An 18510-nucleotide genomic window follows, 5' to 3' on the forward strand; every position below is an offset into this window, starting at 1 on the left:
AGCTGGCTGAATGTGAGCTGACAGTGTTCCCAGGTGGCCAAGAAGGCCAACAAATTCCTGCCTTATATCAGAAATAGTGTGGCCAGCAGGACCAGGGAAGTGACCATCCCCCTGTACTAGGCGCTGGTGAGGCCACACCTCGAATACTGTGTTCACTTTTGGGCCTCTCACTACAAGAAGGACACTGAGGTGCTGGAATGTGTCCAAAGGGCAATGAAGCTAGTGAAGGGTCTGGAGCACAAGTCTTATGAAGAGCAGCTGAGGGAAGTGGGGTTGTTTAGCCTGGAGAAAAGGAAAGGAGAGACCTTATTGCCCTCTACAACTGCCTGACAGGAAGTTGTAGTGAGGTGGGTGTTGGTCTCTTCTCCCAAGTAACAAGCGATAGGACAAGAGGAAACAGCCTCAAGTTGCACTAGGGGAGGTTTAGATGGGATATTAGGAAAAAATTCTTCACTGAACGGGTTATCGGGCACTGGAACAGGCTACCCAGGGAAGTGGCTGAGTCCCCATTCCTGAAGGTATTTAAAAGATGGGTAAACAAGGTGCTCAGAGACATGGTTTAGTAGTGGACAGGTATGGTTGGACTCGATCTTAAAGGTCTTTTCCAACCAAATGATTCTGTGATTCTAATTCTCTCCCCCGTGATGGCAGCTGGGACACCTGCGTGTGGAAAGGAGCAGCATGAGGTGTGGAAGCCTCCTCCACTCCTCCAGTGAGTGTTGGGAGGCCACACAGAGCCTGCTAATACTGCAAAATCCCACAAACACAGCTCTTTAAAATGCACTCCTACTTCTTCTACCATTGGGATTGTAAAGATGAAACAAATACTTCTGCACCCTGAATCTCCAAAGCTAGCAGACTCTGGCACTTCAGTTAAAATGGTAAAATAGTATCTTAATATCCTGTACTGTTCACAGCATTTTTTCTGAGAACTGAGAGGGGAGAAGGGGAAAGTGAGAGGGATAAGTCTGTGCCTTTCAGGGTTGAACTGACAGATACAGAGGAGGTACAGAAAGTTTTACACCAAAGTTCTTGAGAGACAGTGCCGTCTTTTCCAGTTACCATCAATACCCTTTTTTGTCAGGCTGACCTTTCTGCATACGTTGCACCAAGATTACGCTTGCTTTCTTTTCACTTCTCCCTCCCCTTTTCTGTGCCATCCAGACTCAGAAGAGCATAGGTGGATATAGGATGGACTTCACTGCCATCCCTTACTGGCAGAAAGACAAAATAAGGATTAAAATACTGCATGCTGCTGCTTTTTTTTATGACAGTGTTTAACACCCTACCCAAGATTATTAATAGCAGTTTCACAAGCTCACTCATTCACTTTCAAGCATGCATCTGTACAAACCATGCCATCTTCTGGTGCTTCCTGGCAGCAAAAAAGAAATACCAGTGTCAGAACCTAAACTGTCACCCCCGTCACTGACTCTGTAGGGAGTCCTCCCTTTACCACCCTGTATCTGACTGCAACACTGCACTCTGGAAAAATGGTTCACAGCTCTTCCAAGTACTGAAATCACAATGAAAAATGAAGTGCCAGGAACGTTCTGACTTATTGTGAGAATACCAATTCTGTCCCACAAACGAGGTCAGCAACATCTGTTTTGGAAAAAACTTTGTATTCAAGTTATTATAAAAGACACTCCTATGAACAGAAAATAACTTTGAAATCACTTTCTTAATATGACAAAAGCATCTGTACATCAGGAAATTTATGACAGCTGGAACTGACTCCCCATATGCAGTAAATAGAGATTGGCTAACATGTTGAGTTACCCTTTCATCTCTTAACATTTTTTTCTGTACCCTGCAGAAATAGTTCCAAACATTATAGCTCACAAACAAGGGGCTGCTGTGTGTTTTCTTCTGCAGAGAGCCAAGGCTCCTCAATGCCTTTGCATGTCACAGATTCCCCTGGATATTAAGAGACTGGTTGGTTGCTTCCACTTTCTCTGTTGGAGGACCACTGTATAATTTACACATGCTGTATCTCACAAAGTTTTAAAGAAATGTTTGTTACACACTGAGCACACCACTATGCACTAATCCCTTAGCATATACAGTTTTCCATTTAATTGTGTGATGTAGTCATGTGTTTCTATGCAGACTCATGACTGTGGAGGAGGAGTGTCACGCCATTGAAAAACATCCTGCCAGCATGAAATCATGACTGTGTGTCAGGCAAAAATCATTTAAGGTCAATTATACCTATGCTATCTGAGCACCTGCTGGGAAAAAAAAAGAGTGGTCAGTTGTATTATGGCACAACCCTCATACCATTAGGTCAGTGTGAGACCTAACCCAACCTGTACAGTACCCAGTCTGGTAAGAGGAAGCACTGTTGGCATTTTGATCCCCTACCAGGCTGCTTACACAGCTCCTAGTAGCACTGAAGGTCTGCAGTGGCAAAGTTTTGAATGAAAGAATGCTACTTTTTTTTTTAAAAAAAGACTACTAATTTGTTCCCTTGTTTTATAACAGCCAATATTATTTAACATTAAAGAACGGCACTAGTATGCTTTCTTCCAATTACGTTTGCTTACTTTTCTATAGTGAGAAAAATGTTAAGAGTAAACTAAGCCAAATAAATTTCAACTGTGTTTATGAATCACATTGGTTTTTCTGGGTCTCATGTACTGGATAATGCTACAAACATTAAGAATCTGAAAAGAAAGAGAATATTTCCTACTGAGAAAGTGAATTGGTGACATTTTCTTCAAGAAACATAAGGAGTTCCAAAGTGTCCCTCTAATGTTATATCCAAGCAAGGTAACAAAATTGACAGACACTAACTTCTGTTAACATAGATAAACTGACTGCAGACTGCAACCCAAATTACTGTGATTCCATGGAAAAGACTTTCTCCTTGAGGGACGCTGTTCCCAGCCATAGTGAGGTATATGTCTTACATCCAAAATAAAAAAAAAATGAAAGCTTTAAGTAGGGTTCCAGAATTCCATTAGACCTGAAATGGCCAAGAGCTTAGGGATGTAAAACATGTCTAGCCCTCAAAAATAGTGTGGGAAAAGATAATAGGAACTGGTTCTTCATTCACTTTCCCTCCAGCATGCAGAATACAGAGGAATATAGTTGATACACTCATGTTCATGATGAGGTCAACCATCTTCCTGCTTCCTCTCTGTTCATGGCCTATGATATCATTATGAAGACAGAAGGGCTGGAGTTGAGTGGTACTGTGTTAAGTGTCAGAGGAACCCATCAGCAAGGAATACATATTGGGTAAATCCATATTAATTACCATTTCCAAAACAAGAGCTCACTTCTGAAGCAGATTTGTATTTTGGTTCACATTACAACGTAATCTTGGAGTAGACCAAGTGGATTACTTTTGGATTAAACTCAGTAGAAAAGAACACTTCTGGAGCACACTTAACATGTTCCATGCAGTAACAGACACTCAGTCCCTGGGACCAGACTAGGGCTAGCCTGAACCCTCAGGATTCAGTGTACAGTGTCCTCAGCACCAACAGGTCCTCAACCATCAACTGTTCTGCTCTCCAGATCTCTTTCCACTGCACTGCACTACTCGCTGATGTGGGCATAGCCACCACCTTCCTACAAACCCCAAGAGACTGAAGAAAAGGGTAAAAGTACGTTTTTTATGTTTCAACCTAAAAATCCTTCAGGAGCCAAGGCCATACAGTAAAGATAGGAAGCCATCTGGGAGCCAGTCTGACTACCAGTGACTAGCAGAAGTTCAGTTCTCACCATACAATTACTTCCACTACTCAGAGAGTGTTATAAACATCCATATTAGAAACAGATCACGGCTCAGATGTGAACATCTCTCAGACAATGCTGATGTGTCTTCTTACTTGCTCAACAAAAGCCGAGGTAGGTTTACCTGCCTAAACAAAAAGAAAGAGGGGGTCCCTTTGTGCATTTTGCTAGATCAGCTTTATATTACCTCTTGGTACACAGGTAAGGTAAGAAAACTGACTCATCCATTCCAGGAGTTAAGAAAAAGTTCAAATGAAATTATTTAGCTTTAAATTACTACACTGAGCAGACACATCATAACTCTAACAAGAGGGTTAATCAAACATTTTAATATGGACATCTGAATACAGAAAGGCTAGCAATGACACTCCAGTAGAGAAAATCAATCACACCTCCAGTTACAGCTGGTAATTAAGAAAAGATGGAGTATATTAGCCTTATGAAATAAAAATGCACAGCATTTTGACAATTCCAACCACTACTGGTTTGAGTCACATTAAAACTCATCGCCCTGCACGTTTTCCTGGGTACACATTCAGCAAAAGTTTGTTCCATGCAAGAATGGATCAACTTCATGGAAATAAACACAGTAAGACTGAAAAGCATGCATAGGAGTATCAATCCTCATCTTAACTCCTCATCTAGCATCAAACTTGCAGAGCAGAATTTCTGTCTATCATCATTAGCTAATTAGTCTTAAAACATTAGCTTCTATTTCTTCTGGGAAAGGAGGAAGTGTGGAAAGAGGAAACTGCTCAGACCCATGCTAGCTATGGGTATGCATACAGTCACAACCTGTCTGCTAGCAGTTCCTCCACAGAAACTCCTCAGCCTCCCCTTTGCCAGGAACTGGGAAAGACAATCATCTTCCCAACTCAAACTTTTACCTATCCCTCTTGATTTCCCATCCCAGTACTGGGGCCTCCCTGTTCTGTTCACCCGTAGGCTTAAACTTTACTCCTTTTGTTCTAGATATCATCTCTTACTCCTGTTTCTCATGTTCTTTGGGAAACCTCTTCTGCCAGGTAGAGGGGATTTTTTCTCCTTAAAATATGAGGGGTGCTTATGCCAAAGCCCTTGAGTTTGGCAGAATCTGGCCCTTGAAACATAAATCTCTGTGCCTACTTCTCCTTCTAAGCCATTTCCACTAAAAAAACATTTTGGATGCTCTTAGTCTAGACAGCAGACAGTTCTCTCAGAGTAATGTTGGATAGGCATGTAAAGAAACCAAATAATTTTTGTTTAAGACCAATTCATTGCACATTCAGCATATCAAACCAAATTCTCACAGAAGTCCAGCACTCCATTAATGCTAATTTCAAGCTTTTCTAAGCTGAAAATAGTGTAATGACTTTGGAGGAATTGTTCCTACCTAATGGATCCTTAAGCTGGGAAGGTAAAATTCCTTCAGTGGATCACAACCCAACAGACTATAAGAGCTCTGAGCTCTGAGTGTCAAAAATCTGCATTTTAATAAACCTCAGGTCATGTATGTGTCCAATCTGGTGAGAACTATGCATTTTTAAAACTTTATGTATTTACATGATAGGTTGCAACAGTCCAGCTGATGAATACGTAAGTATCTGATCATCAAAAGATCTTTTTCAAGCAATAGTGAATCATTAAATAAGTATGTAATGATTTTCAGCTAGTTATTATTCGGACTTTTTTTCTGGAAGGACATTTTCAAAGCATTGTTAAAGAAATAACTGCAAGTGACACCAAAACCAAAGTTTACCCACAGTTTTTAGAGAAAGACTGTCAGCAAACTAACAGTGGCCTCAGCTGAAACTACCTTAATGAAAGAGTAAGAATCTTAGGGATCAAGTCAAATATTGTATCAGTGGTTGGCTAATTTAGGACCTTGGTTTTTTTATAAAGAGTAGTTTAGGGGTGGTGGGGGAAGTTATGTCCACCAGATGCTCAGGAAGTATCAACAGTCACGGCTCAACTGAACCCAAAAATATAAAATCTTAATCTGACTGTCATACCTTTTCCTTCTTTTGGTTTTATTTTGGGTTTTGGTTTTCTGGTTTTGTTTGTTTGTTTGTTTTTTCAAATGGTGAAGCAAAATGGAAGACTATCAAAAATTGTAATTATGGACAAAGCTTTTGCTCGCCACTGTGCTCAGCTAACACTAGTAGAACTAAAAGGTGCCACACAGTAGAAAGACCTTCAGGAAATACGTTAGTGGATTTCAGTCCAGCTTTTAGGACACTGGGTCATCTTACAAAATCCATCATTACCATTTGACAGCACTCAGTTTAACAGGTGGCAATTTCAAAGAGCAACCAGGGACTAAACTGCAAAAAAATCAACAATTCAACTTTAAGAAAATAACTATATTTATAATTTTCTCTATTTTTCATAGGATAGCATCTCTATTTTTCATGTTAATAGGATAGCAAATCCTTAACAGTGGATGGAATGGACCACCTAAGCCAGGAAAATTCCAGCTTGCTTGCTCTATATTTGTAACATATTTGGCAAAGGCACTCAAAGATGAGTTTTGGGGAAAGTTTATTCTGCCACTGTGTATGGCTAAACTTCAGTGACTATTACCTTCAATTTATTACTCACTTTTTGCATTACTTTATGGTCTGGGAGTCCTGGAAGAAAATCCCATTAAGTCAAACACTGAATGCACACAGGACAAAGACAGACCCAGATCCAAAAAGCTAAAAGTTCAGCACCTTTAGGGGAAAGACTTTAATTAAGAAAATGCAAGAGGAAAAAAAGAGAAAATAACCAACTATGTCCAAAATTTTTCAACCAAGAGGCCTGAAATCCAGATTTATTCTCATAAATAAAAAATATATCTAAATGTGCCAGAAATATGAGTTCATACTGAAGGCCTCGTAAGCTCTCTGACTTAACTCACGAATGCAAACAAAATCAGACTCACAGCCAAGAATACAGACTGACGCTCAAACTCTATTCTTAAAACAGGTCTTCGGCCTTTCCTCCACCTACCTAAGGCATACATTAAAGCTAAGTGTTGGCCTAGATTTCAACCTAAGTTCCGTCACTTTTATGAATTTACACCCAAGTCTCAACATCACTGCATAAGAGCTGCTGATGACTTCCCTCTTTAATCATCAGTGCTAGTCCTCTGTGTGTGTATGTTTGCACATACACGTGGGGGGGAGAAGGGATGAATCTCCAGTGTCAAAAAATCAGCTGAATGCTGCACTCCCACACTGAGTTTGGCATACGAAAATCATAGGCTTTTCACAACCCTCAGTTATATTATTCATGCAGAATGCACTCAGCTTTCTATTGTTCCTGCTCTCATTGTTTATAAATGAGTCTGCTTCATCTGGGGATGGAAGTTCCTTTAAGTTTCCCTTAGTAAAAGTACTTCTGTAATGAGGTGCAGTGCTAGCACTCAGAGGGTTAAAGAAGTTTCTGGAAATGTTTGTGCTTCTGGAAAAAAAAAAATTTCTTTCTTTATTGAAGGAAAAATGAACAACTGGAGCTGGTTGATTTGTTTTGGCCAATCTGATACACAGGTTCCTAATTACTTCCTAAATGTCTCAGAAAAATAATTAAGTTCATTTTGTTCTGTTACTGCCATATTTGCAGAGGAAATTCCTAAATGTGGTAAGACTCTTGCTTTTACACCCCACTTAAATATTCCCAGCACAACCATATTAAAAAAAAAAAAAGATCCTGAGACATGGTCTTCAAATGTTGTGCATGGCATAAATACTATTTCTCATGACAGAACATGAACTGTACCAGAAAGTGCTGGTCCCTGCTGTTATGGCCCATACAGCTGCAGAAAAACATATAACCCCTTTGTCTAGCAATATTGCGAATTTCATGATTTAGCTTGTTCGACAGTTCAGGCTGTCATCATTAATCCTGGTGATTGTGCAAGATTCTGATGCATTCCCCCAGCTTAGAGTTTTTTTCAATCAAATTTAAGTTAATAAACAGTGGGCTGAATTGCAAAAGAAAAAAGTAAGTTAATCACATGGCAACTTAATCGCTTTGGGCTTCAGAGGACATCCTTCTGCTTTGGGTCTAATATCGAAGCATTTTAAAAGTAGATGGGACTGTGTCTTTTACTCCTCCATTTGTGGTACACTTTCTGTTTTTAAAGTTCAAAGGACTTCTTTTATGCTCCTACTAAGGCTGAGATATTGCAGATCCAAAGGGGACAACAGGCAGGGTGCCACCTGCCATACCACAAACAGAAAACTGTAGTCAATCTATCCACCCATCCATCCATGTTTTGGAGTGAAAAGAAACTTCTATTCTGAACTAAGCAGTTTGCCAGTTAATGGAAATACATTTACATTTAACTAATGTTAAGCAAAGAAACAATTCAATCTCTTTCAAAAACCATCTCCTGTCTACTTGCAAATATCAATGGACTTTATGAAATGGATGCTTTTTGTCTTTTTAATATCAACCCCTAACACACTAGCTCTTAACGGAAGTTTAAGGAAACCATCCCCAAGAGCAGTATCTTTAAGCCAACAATCTCCATCTTCTGTGGGTTCTCCTAACGCTCTGGACTGCCTTCATCCACCCACTCCTCTTCTCACCTGCTTTTCTCTCTCTGGCCAGATTCTGATTTTTATGACACCAGTGCAAACTCTGGATAACTCCAGTGAACTCCAGGGAAATATATTTCTGGATTTACACCTGCCTAGCCAGCAGAAAATGTAAATTGAGCCGAATGGTATTTAGTTTGCTCATAAAAGGCATTTTTCCCCTTTAATTTATGAGAAAAAAATAATGAAGTCTGGATTCTATTGCTCATACGTATCTTCAGTAGTACTGCATTCCTCAACAGACCCTATTGAAAAAAACCTACTCACAGACTTTTTCACCCTAAACGTACAAGCAGAACTTGGTCTGCAATTAGTAATGGAGAGAACAAAAAGTATTTCTTTCAACAAAGATAAGCACTATAGGTCATTTGAAGGAGTAGTGACAGTAGTGCAGTATTTCAACTGGTTTTAAAACAACAGGATTGTTTTATGTAATTGCAGTTTAAGTGCCAGGTTTTGTCTAAGAAGAAAGAAAAAAGATTGCAAATGTTCCTGTCACTGCTATATTCCAATTAGTTTTAGAGGAGCACAAGACGATAGATTAAAACAACCCCATGCAACAGTGGAGAGGAGATAACCTACAAATCTGGAAACTCATCTGTCTGTGCAACGAGGACTAGAGCTGAGTGGAACACATACAAGGAAAAAAAGTGCATTGAAAGAAGCTTGGGTTGTTTTTAATTTAAATCCATGCCTATTCAAAACAGTCATATCTGAATTTCTAAGAGCAAGCAAAATCACTATGCATTTACCATACTAAATGCCTTTTTCATCAACTAACAAAACAGAACAGATACAAATGAACCAATCAGGGATTTCGAGTGAGCTATCAGTGCTAGAAAAGCTACTCGGCACATTCCAGTTGAGTCACCACAGAGAAGTAGGGAAAAAAAAAAAAGGGGGGGGGGGGGAAATAAATTACTGTGTGCAACTCCATCTGCAAACTGCTTCTCCCGCACTGGTATGTAATAAAATGTGTTGCTAAGATACAAGCTGCTAAAGAAGTTCATTAAAGGACACTTTAAACAAAGCTGCCAGACTCTTTTCCCTTTAAAGACTGCTTATTTGGTTCTGTCCCTTGTGTTTATAATTAGATCCTCTATATGAGAGATTGTGCTCCATTCAAGCCCACTCAGCAATGAATGTTAATAAAATAACGTAAATAAGGCACTGGCTTAGGTTGTATATATTTATGGGCTACGGAGCTGTTGATAGAAATACATCTGGATTCCACTTGTATTTTTAAATGCAAACTAAAGCTTTTCCAAGTAGCTTCTTCCCAAGCTGGAGAGCAGAAATGTCAGCTTCTGCACCCAGCACTCTAACCTAACTTTTAGAAAATACTTTCAGGCAAAGAAACCTGGCTTCTTGCCTAAAGTTTGGAGTTTCTGAGATGCCTCTTGTGTAAGCTTTTATGTGCGAGCCTTTTGTTATCTACGCTGAAATAAAGGCCAGGATTGTTTGTGTCTTTCACCTGGCAATCTTTATCTTCCTCCATCTGTATATCAGTTCCTAGATGTGTGCTAACAATTTGCAGAATTTCCTTGATCTTAATATATTAACGGCACGAGTAAGTCTATTTTGTCACATTTTATTGCCAGGAAAGATGTTATCAAAGAGGTCTTTATCTGACCTTGTGTAAAATACTTTTAGTCTCCGTAGTAACATTTTCATGGTAGGTGTGTTTTGGCTTTTGTTTTGGTTGAGGGGAGAAGAACGGGCAAGACATACTTTGCATTCACTCATTGTGGTGAAATCCAATCTTAAGAAATAATTCCAGCATTTATCTGTTCAGCACTTAATAACACATGAGATGCATAAATCACAGATGAGAGTTAGTATCAGTGATTATATAGGAAATGTTACTTGTCACTTTGTAACCTGCATCTCATATTAAATTCTGTATCATGGTCCCCAGTATGTATATATTTTTAATTACATTTTCAGGCTCATTTACATGCGCATATTGGCTTTCTGCCTGAATGATACCAAAGAGAAAGACCTTATGCTCACACCCAACCACACAGGCACACACACAAGCACATTTATACACAGAGACACTGGAATCTGTACATTTCTGAGAATGGAAGCTTCTCTCATCTTTCTCATTCTTAGAAAAGCTTCAGTTCACCAATAAATCTTTAGGCAATCTTAGCTGATTCAAAGTGCTTTAGAAAAACGGAAAATTACAGAAAATGCAGGTTAATCTCTGCTGCATGTCAAAAGTATCAATGATTCTCACTTGACCCATGTTAATCAAAATGTAATATACATTTTCACTTTCTGTAACCTTGTAAGATTTGTCATCAATAGCTGAGTTTCTGCAGGAAGGCTGTTCCATTCCTTCTCTCTGGATGAGAGGTAAGCTACATCACAAAGTACCAACACGATCAAGTTAAATCAATGTAGAAAGGAAAACGACCTATGCACTATATAGATTTAACTTCTGTTTCAAGACCGATTGTATGCTTCTCTTGATTAAACACAAGCAATCAGACAAACTTTCAGGTAAACGAACTGTTCTTGCCACAGCCTCAACGCCCAGGCTCTTAGGACTAAATTCCAACTCTGAAAATAAGATTGCCTCTCAAAAACTCAAATTAACACCACCCATCATATCTACAGAGTTCCCAGATACTTATTGTTTTGATTTTACTGCAGGCGCATTTAGGGCCAGTTCTCTGGTTTACTTTCATTCAGTCAAAAGGGTCATTTTCTAGTTTAAACTCATACTTACATGTAACTCCTCCATGGGTTAAAAAAAGAAAGCACATCCTCCTATTTTTCCACTGTCTCTGTATATTAACCAGAAGGGTCTGCCTGTACATGTGCAAAAAAGCCCTGTGGTACATATTAGATTTCAATAGATGCTTACTATTGGCAGTCGCAGGTTGTAGCTAGAACTAAGCCGCATCAGCAATTTCGTATGACACTCTGGAAATTGCTACTACATAACAATAAGTAGCTGATTCAAAAAAGGGGAGTGGGGGGAGAGAAAGCATGTTTAAGGAAGTACATTTTGGCTCAAGAAGAACATTTCCAAATAAAAAAGTCGTGCCACCTTAAGTTAAGAAAAAAAAAATATATATGTATATATATACACATACATTTATATACAGGCATATAAGGGAAGTGTGTTTAAGGTGATTCAACAATGAGGATTGGATAGACCAAATATGAGTCTGTTAGGTTGAAATAAATGTCTACTTTAATGGCAGAAAGAAAAATTTGCATTTCAATTAGTCCAATTCTTTTTTTGTTCTTCTTTGTTCTTATCTTAAACTTGCAGCCCATTTTTATACTTCCTTTACCTCCAACTACTCTGCGTGTACAAATTGCCCTCTTTGACATCGTGGCCACACATACACCATTTACCACGGCCTTGTCTTATTGATTTGCAAACTTCTACCCTTTAACTCCATTGATTAGAAATTGTGTTGATGCCTCAGATTTTGGTTGGGGGAGTGGGGGTGGGGAGAGGGAGGTATCATTTTATAATCAAGTACAAAAATACTGCATATTTTATCTTTGATCACAAAGAGAAAGGCAAAGAGGGAAAAGTTAAAAGTAACTCTGTATTAACGTGCCTTTATACGCCTTCATGCTTTCAACTTGAAAATCAAATCTGGAATGAGATGAAAAGGGATTTTCTCTACTTGAACATACCAGAAGGGTTTAGTGTGATGCAGTATCCCATTGGAAATGTGATTTAAAATCACCATTCAAAACCCCTTCTCTAGCATCATGCTATGGAAAGGAGACATTTAGAGACATATTCTCCTTTTCTTCCACAAGCAGAATGAGTCAGTGGGCCAGATCCTGAAAAAAGGTGAATTGGTACGAACAGCGATACACTGTTCTGGATGAGCTGCACACATGGCATGAATCAGTGGAGAATTTGTTCCATTAAACCAGAGCTCTAGACAAAGACTCCTGCAGAAGCGCTGCTTTTAACTATCCAAGCATCTACTAAAAAATTAAAACAAATTCTAACTCCAAGATGCAGAGTTCCTACACAGAACTGAAGTTTCTTTGAACTCCCTACCAAAGTATCGGGTACATCTGAACAAATACCTGTTTGCTGCAAGTATAAATCAGGTATTTTACAATGTGTAACAGGTAGCAAGTGCTGTTAGTATAAAACCAGAAGTGAAATAAAAAGGTATTGTTGGCATAATTCCTTTTTCTGAATAGACAAAGGCATTGTAAGGAAAAAATTGCTAAATCACAGGGATAATCATCATAGCCAGCTCCTCTAATGAGGCATCATGGGATTACTGGAGTTATTATAAGAGTCATCTTATTGAAGAAATTCAAAGTTAATTGAAATCAATTGTACTGTTCTGACAGCAGGTGTTTTAAGTGGCTAAAATATCAAAGTGAACTCTTTAAAATGGTTAGAATGAATGTAACATTCACTTTTCAACTCTTAGCCCTGCCAAGTGATATACAGTACAAGTACAGAAAAGTATACAGTCAAAGAAAAATGCTGGAATGAAATAGCATTTCACATGCCAGTCAAGCAGCTACCAAACAAAAGGTGGTTCTAACCCCCTCCAGTACACATTTTCATTACGGATGTGCAATTTCCATGAATCTTATAAGGGCAACCTAATGGAAGGCAGAAAGCCGCAAGTATACATATTTCCATTGTGTTTCACCTCTATGAAAATGTTCTTTATTACCCTTTTTCCCCAGTCTGAACAGGGAATCTCAATATGGTATTACTGAGAGCACAAACAGAATGCTAGGATTGCCATTATGCAAACGATATTCCCGAGTTTCTCCTCCAAGAAGCTGAAAGTAAATTCTTCCCTAGTTTTGTCACTTTTTCTACAGATGGCAAAGCAACCAATAAATTACTAGCTGATTCTAGGGGGAAAAAAAAAAAAAAAAAAAAAAAAAAAAAAAGAGGAACGGAAGCTTTCTGAATTACAATCCAGAACTAATCTTTACTTTGATCCAGTAAGTTCATTTGATTCTGCAGTTGTTCAGGTTTCCCAGCAAAGTCAGCGGGGCCTCAATGTGCGGAAGAACTGCAAAATCAAGCCCATATTTAATACCTGTTGTCTCACAGTGATTGAAAAGTTTAATATTTCAACTGGGAGCTCATCACCCTGTCTCCCTCTACTTCAGCGAGTGCTCAGTAAGGTCCTTCGGACCAAATTCTGCTGGGCTGAACATACATAAATGCAATCCTTGCCACAACAAACATGAGTGCTGCATGTACCTCAGGACAGAGTTTGACATTAGGTTCAACGTGATTTGGAAATGCCTTTCTGGTTTTACCTCAGTTTTCACTGAAGCTTACAACCCTTATTTTACTTCAACAATTTTGAAAGTACTCAACCGTACGAAATCCTGAGCTTTGGCAAATGTCAATAATTTCCCCTTTAACATGTGTAAACAATGCTGCCATTTCCAGGCACAGCGCAGCATGAATTTCAACAAACCAAAAAACCACTTCCTCCTTTTCCCCAAAACAAAGATACAACATCAGTGAAACCAGACATCTTGAGCTAAATCACTTCCAACAACTTGCATAAGAACTGTACTTAAATTTTAAGAAGTCTAGCGCTTTCTGCAAACGGGCTTTGCTGGTGATCACTACAGGCAAAATACAGTCAGCGATTTAATTTCAGATATACTACCCAAAAATACAAACCAGCAATAACACAGGCTGGGAGACTCTGCCTGAAACTAATGTTGATTTTCTGCATAGATAGTAAATTATGGTAAAGAAATGAGGCAGTGCACAAGTGAATGGCATACACATAATGTCTTTCAGGAAGACATATTTTTATTACTGCGCTCCAGGACAGGCTGTCTGAATTCAGAGTTCATCGCAGTTGAAAATATAGTAGCCCACACATGCTCATTGTTAATTTTTAAGACCTGGCTTACCACCTAATACTTATTGTCAGTAACAAGTAACTTCTGAATAGAGGTTAAAGGTCTGTTTCTTTGTTTATCTTGATCTATTAATTAATAAGAGACAACTTTCTGAAATTAAAAGACCCTTAATGACTCTTTAAGGACATAAAGAAAGGAAGAAACACATGCAGCAGAGCACCTCTGGTGTGCTTTTAAGGCCAATGCTGGCTCTTACGATAGCTCTTTTATTTACATATAAATGCTTGTTGCTTGACAATTTAGATAAAAATGTTACCGCTGCTCTGCATGTGCTGTAGATTGAAGGTGTAAAACCACTGGACCAACTAATGGAGTCTTCACACATCATATCTTGTTAAAGAAGAGGTAACCCACTCTCAAATGCTATTACAATTCATCAAAACTATAGTATACGGAAGGTACACTTCTAACAGAAGTCCAACTTTTGTCTTTCTGAGTAGGACGCCAAATTAAGTATTGATTGAAGCTGCACCATTTCAGTAATGAAAATGATGGCTCCACAGTACTTATTTGAAAACACTGGGAAAATATTAAAACTACATTTAACTCCACGTTTCTCTAAACCACTAATATACGAGAAACATCAATGACTGGCCAGGGATCTTTAATTAGGTTGCAACTTAAAATCCAACTGCGCATAGAAGTCTACTTTATACATTTGCCTCATGCACCACAAGTTGAGTTTGTCATTCAATTCTTTCTGCCTTTATTTGTAACGTTCAAGAAAAGGAAATATTGCCACAAATGCCAATGGCTGCAATGGAAAACTGATGAATAGGGGTACTGAAAGATAACACTCACTCCTGCTATATTTCTAACAGATGTGGATGATGTGATCATCCATTCATTTTACTATCTGTTTCACCATCCACATGTGCAGTTTAATTGAAATGCAATTTTAGCATCTTTTGTATTCAGTGCATGCACAATCAAAGGTATACATTATTGAATTATGAATTAGTTGTGCCTAAACAAATCTTCAGGGGGGCAAGGAGGGAAGGAATATAAATACATATGTAAAAATAACCTCCCTACTTACACCGCCTACTTAAGTTGACATCAGTGTTTTGGTATAGCCACAAAAGTGAGAGCTTGAAGCCACTAAATGGCTCCACCATTAGCCTGTCTATTGTCTCAGTAGCCTTCAGTGCACCTTCTTCATGCCCTCAAGGACCAACAGTTCATTTACAAGCCATTACCTAAGGAGCAACTACTAATTATAGCAAGCCTGCCAAGTTACACGATGGTTTTCTGGCTTGGTCGAAGGCTAAGACCTCCAAACTCATTTCACTTGTGACCCAAGAAAGATTTCAGCTTAGACCTCCAGAGGTGGCAGTCTGGAGCAAGAGGATGCCACATCACTGGCTAGTCTCTTATTTATAAGCTCTTGTTGCACAGGATGTTGAAATCATTAAAAGAAATCTAAATCTAGGGTTTTTCCTAAAAATAGAAGGCTTCCTGCTAGGCTGAGTTTGCTGTCTACATAATTTTAGTATTTTATGTTTAATTACTTCATAGTTTATAGATTTATTTATAAGATTATGAGAAGAGCAAGTCATAAATACACAACGATTGTTTACTAGTTAGTTTGGATTATACATAAATACGTTGCGCAAGCTTAGCAAAAACCTTTTTCACCGAGCTGAATCAGAACATTCAAACTGTATTTTCAAATGTGTCTCTCTGCCTTATCTAAATTCCAACATGACACATAATAAATAGCTTCTCATTTACTATCATCATAAAAATTTAAACAGCCTTGAAATAGTTGCTACAATACAGGGGAAAATGATCAAATGTATGTTCTAAATACCCACTTAGAACAGTAAAACTATTTCCATATTGAAGAAAGAACACATAAAGATGCATTGTTGCAGTAAAGGCTGTTACCTTGTTTAAAAAAAAAAATCTTCTACTCAGTATAGTAGTGTTAGAGTCAACAACTTGCTGTTTTACACTGCAAAAAAGGACTAACAGCCCTTAGCTATCATGTAGTGTCAGATTTGCTTTAAAAAAGAAAGTATCTGATTTGATTCTATACAGTGATTAAACATCTTTGTGCTCTGCTGAGTAGGGTATTCTATCCCCTCCCCCCTCCAAAAATGGCATCAAAGCAATCAAAATGGTAATGTTCAGCATGAATGGGGCCCCATCCCCCACCTTCAAACTCTGCAGACTTTTCTCCATGTTAGAAGAAACCAACACCCCTTCCTCACAAAATGGAAGCTTCCACTACCAAATTGAGAGTGCTGACAAATTCTGATTACAATAAACTGGGAGGAAAAGGGTGGCGGAAAATCACCATTGCCTATGGGCACAGATTACATATGCACGGATCACTTTTCAACTTTAACCGCAACTCCAGCAAAACACCACCAACAACAAAAAAATTAAAAAAAAAAAAAAAAAAAGCCTTCCTTCTGTGGTAGTCCTTTAGAAAGCCACAGACCTCAGATAGAAATTTTTTTGGAGAATCACTAAGTTGTAGTAGGTATTTTGCAGCTGATGCAGCTAATTCAGCACAGTGCTAGGGTTAATGGAGAAGAAGGCAAAGGGTTTTTCCATTTGCGCAGGGTAGTTTCTGTCCTGTTTCTCACTCCTCAGTTCCATGCAGTCTGTAGGTGCATGGTAGACCCTCGTGCTCTTGTGCCCTGTTGTTCCATGCCCAGCAGGACCCATGCATGGGGCTCAGAGCTCTCTCTTGCCCCAGGACACCAGGTGAGAGGGAGGGAGAGTTTGTCACCCAGCAGGGACCTGCTGGTCACAGGAGTCAAGCTGAGGCAAAAGGAAGATATCTGATGGCTTTGTGAAAATGGAGTAATATAATCTGACCGCATATAGGTCTAGCAAATTTGATGAAATCATTATGCTTTGTTCATACCTGGTATTTCTGCTTAAGTATGCAAATTTAGATAAGTGGCTTCAGTTATGTTATACTGTGCATTAAGATTAATTCAACAGCACGTAAGACTCCTCCGGGTTCTGGGGTTCTTTTTTCCCCCCTCCCTCCCTCCGGCAGCTGAAACAGGTTAATCTGTTTTTATTCGTATTTTTGGAAGGGGGGGAAAAGTGAAAGTGCCTAAGTGAACTCGAATCAAAAGCTAACACGTCAGATCAGACCAAGGGAAGAGAAAGGCAAGTGGGGAGGGAAAAAAAAAAAAAAAAAAAAAAAAAAGAAGAAGAAAATAAATAAAGTGATCAATAAAAATCAGTTTTGTAAATCAAACCCAGAAATGGCTCCGAACTGGGCTCAAGCCTCCTCCCTCCCAACTCTTGCTCTGCACATTACACGGAAGTGCACAAAGTAGCCCAAGACAGGAGAATTTTCCATATTCCTAAAACATGTCGACCAACTCAAAATGGACGCCTCATTTTTTTTTTTTTTTTACGTTTTAACTACTGCTTATCTTTTTACTACTAGTACTAAAATCATTCTTTCCCCCAGCAAGACATCCGAGAATCCGACCTCATTTTGAAAACATGCATTTTCTTACTTTATGCTTAGGAAAATGGATGTTATATTCTCTGCTGTCGGTATTTTTCAGCTAACGCAGACACTTTTCGGATGTTTAGAAAGTGCATTGTAAAAACAAGAAGAAAAACCAAACACAACTGAATCGATCTGTTCCTTACTTGTTTCTCATTAAGAGCTGCTATTCTTGATTGCCTTTCATGGATTTGTTTCTTAAGATCCCCGTTCTGCAAAAACGGCAATAAGATGCATATTAAAGGCAAAGTGTAAACTAACCCCTGTAATGAATAAACTTGCGATCTAGAAATTGTTCAAAGGCAAAACCGTTCCACCAAAGCCGTACGAAAGCATGCACACACAAAACACCCTCCTTAGTAAGAAAGCTCAGTGCAGACTACAAAATGAGATCTCTTACTGATAAAGTTTCTCATCCTGCTGTCCCAGCACAACTGCGCTTATTACAGCAGGGATAAAATACTGAAGAAGAGAAAAAAAAAAGATCTGCATTTACCTGTGGATCTTGCTTCATCTGTGCAACTAGTTTCTATAAAAAAAAAAAAAATCACCCCCAAAAAAGGAGGAATTAGAAACTGTTTCAAGTTTAATGGATTTTTTTAAATGTATGTATGTGTGTGGACGGGGGAGGGAGGGGGGTAAGGAACAAAGAGGCAAGTAAACACTGCGAGTCAGTTTCAAGCAAAGCTCATAAATATTCAAGTCTCGTCCTAATCTCTCCAACACACACACACACACACACTCACTCACTCACACTCGCACACACTCGCTCACACTCACACGCACACACACTCACCC

General features: G+C 38.8%; 1 protein-coding gene across 1 annotated transcript in view; it reads right to left on the reverse strand.

Moving 5' to 3' along the window:
• The window catches only part of PHF21B (PHD finger protein 21B), a 168399-nt gene extending 150164 nt beyond the window's left edge, over window positions 1–18235 (reverse strand). The window contains exons 1-2 of the mRNA XM_009648780.2: window positions 18209–18235; window positions 17859–17924 (exon numbers count right to left, since the gene is read on the reverse strand). Coding sequence (XP_009647075.1) covers window positions 17859–17924; window positions 18209–18226 — 84 coding nt within the window. The 5' untranslated portion in view covers window positions 18227–18235. The remainder of the gene's footprint in view (window positions 1–17858; window positions 17925–18208) is intronic.
• Between the last annotated feature and the right edge of the window lie 275 nt (window positions 18236–18510).

Source organism: Egretta garzetta, unplaced genomic scaffold (assembly GCF_000687185.1).
Source record: "Egretta garzetta isolate BGI_Z169 unplaced genomic scaffold, ASM68718v1 scaffold81, whole genome shotgun sequence".
Lineage (NCBI taxonomy): Eukaryota > Metazoa > Chordata > Aves > Pelecaniformes > Ardeidae > Egretta > Egretta garzetta.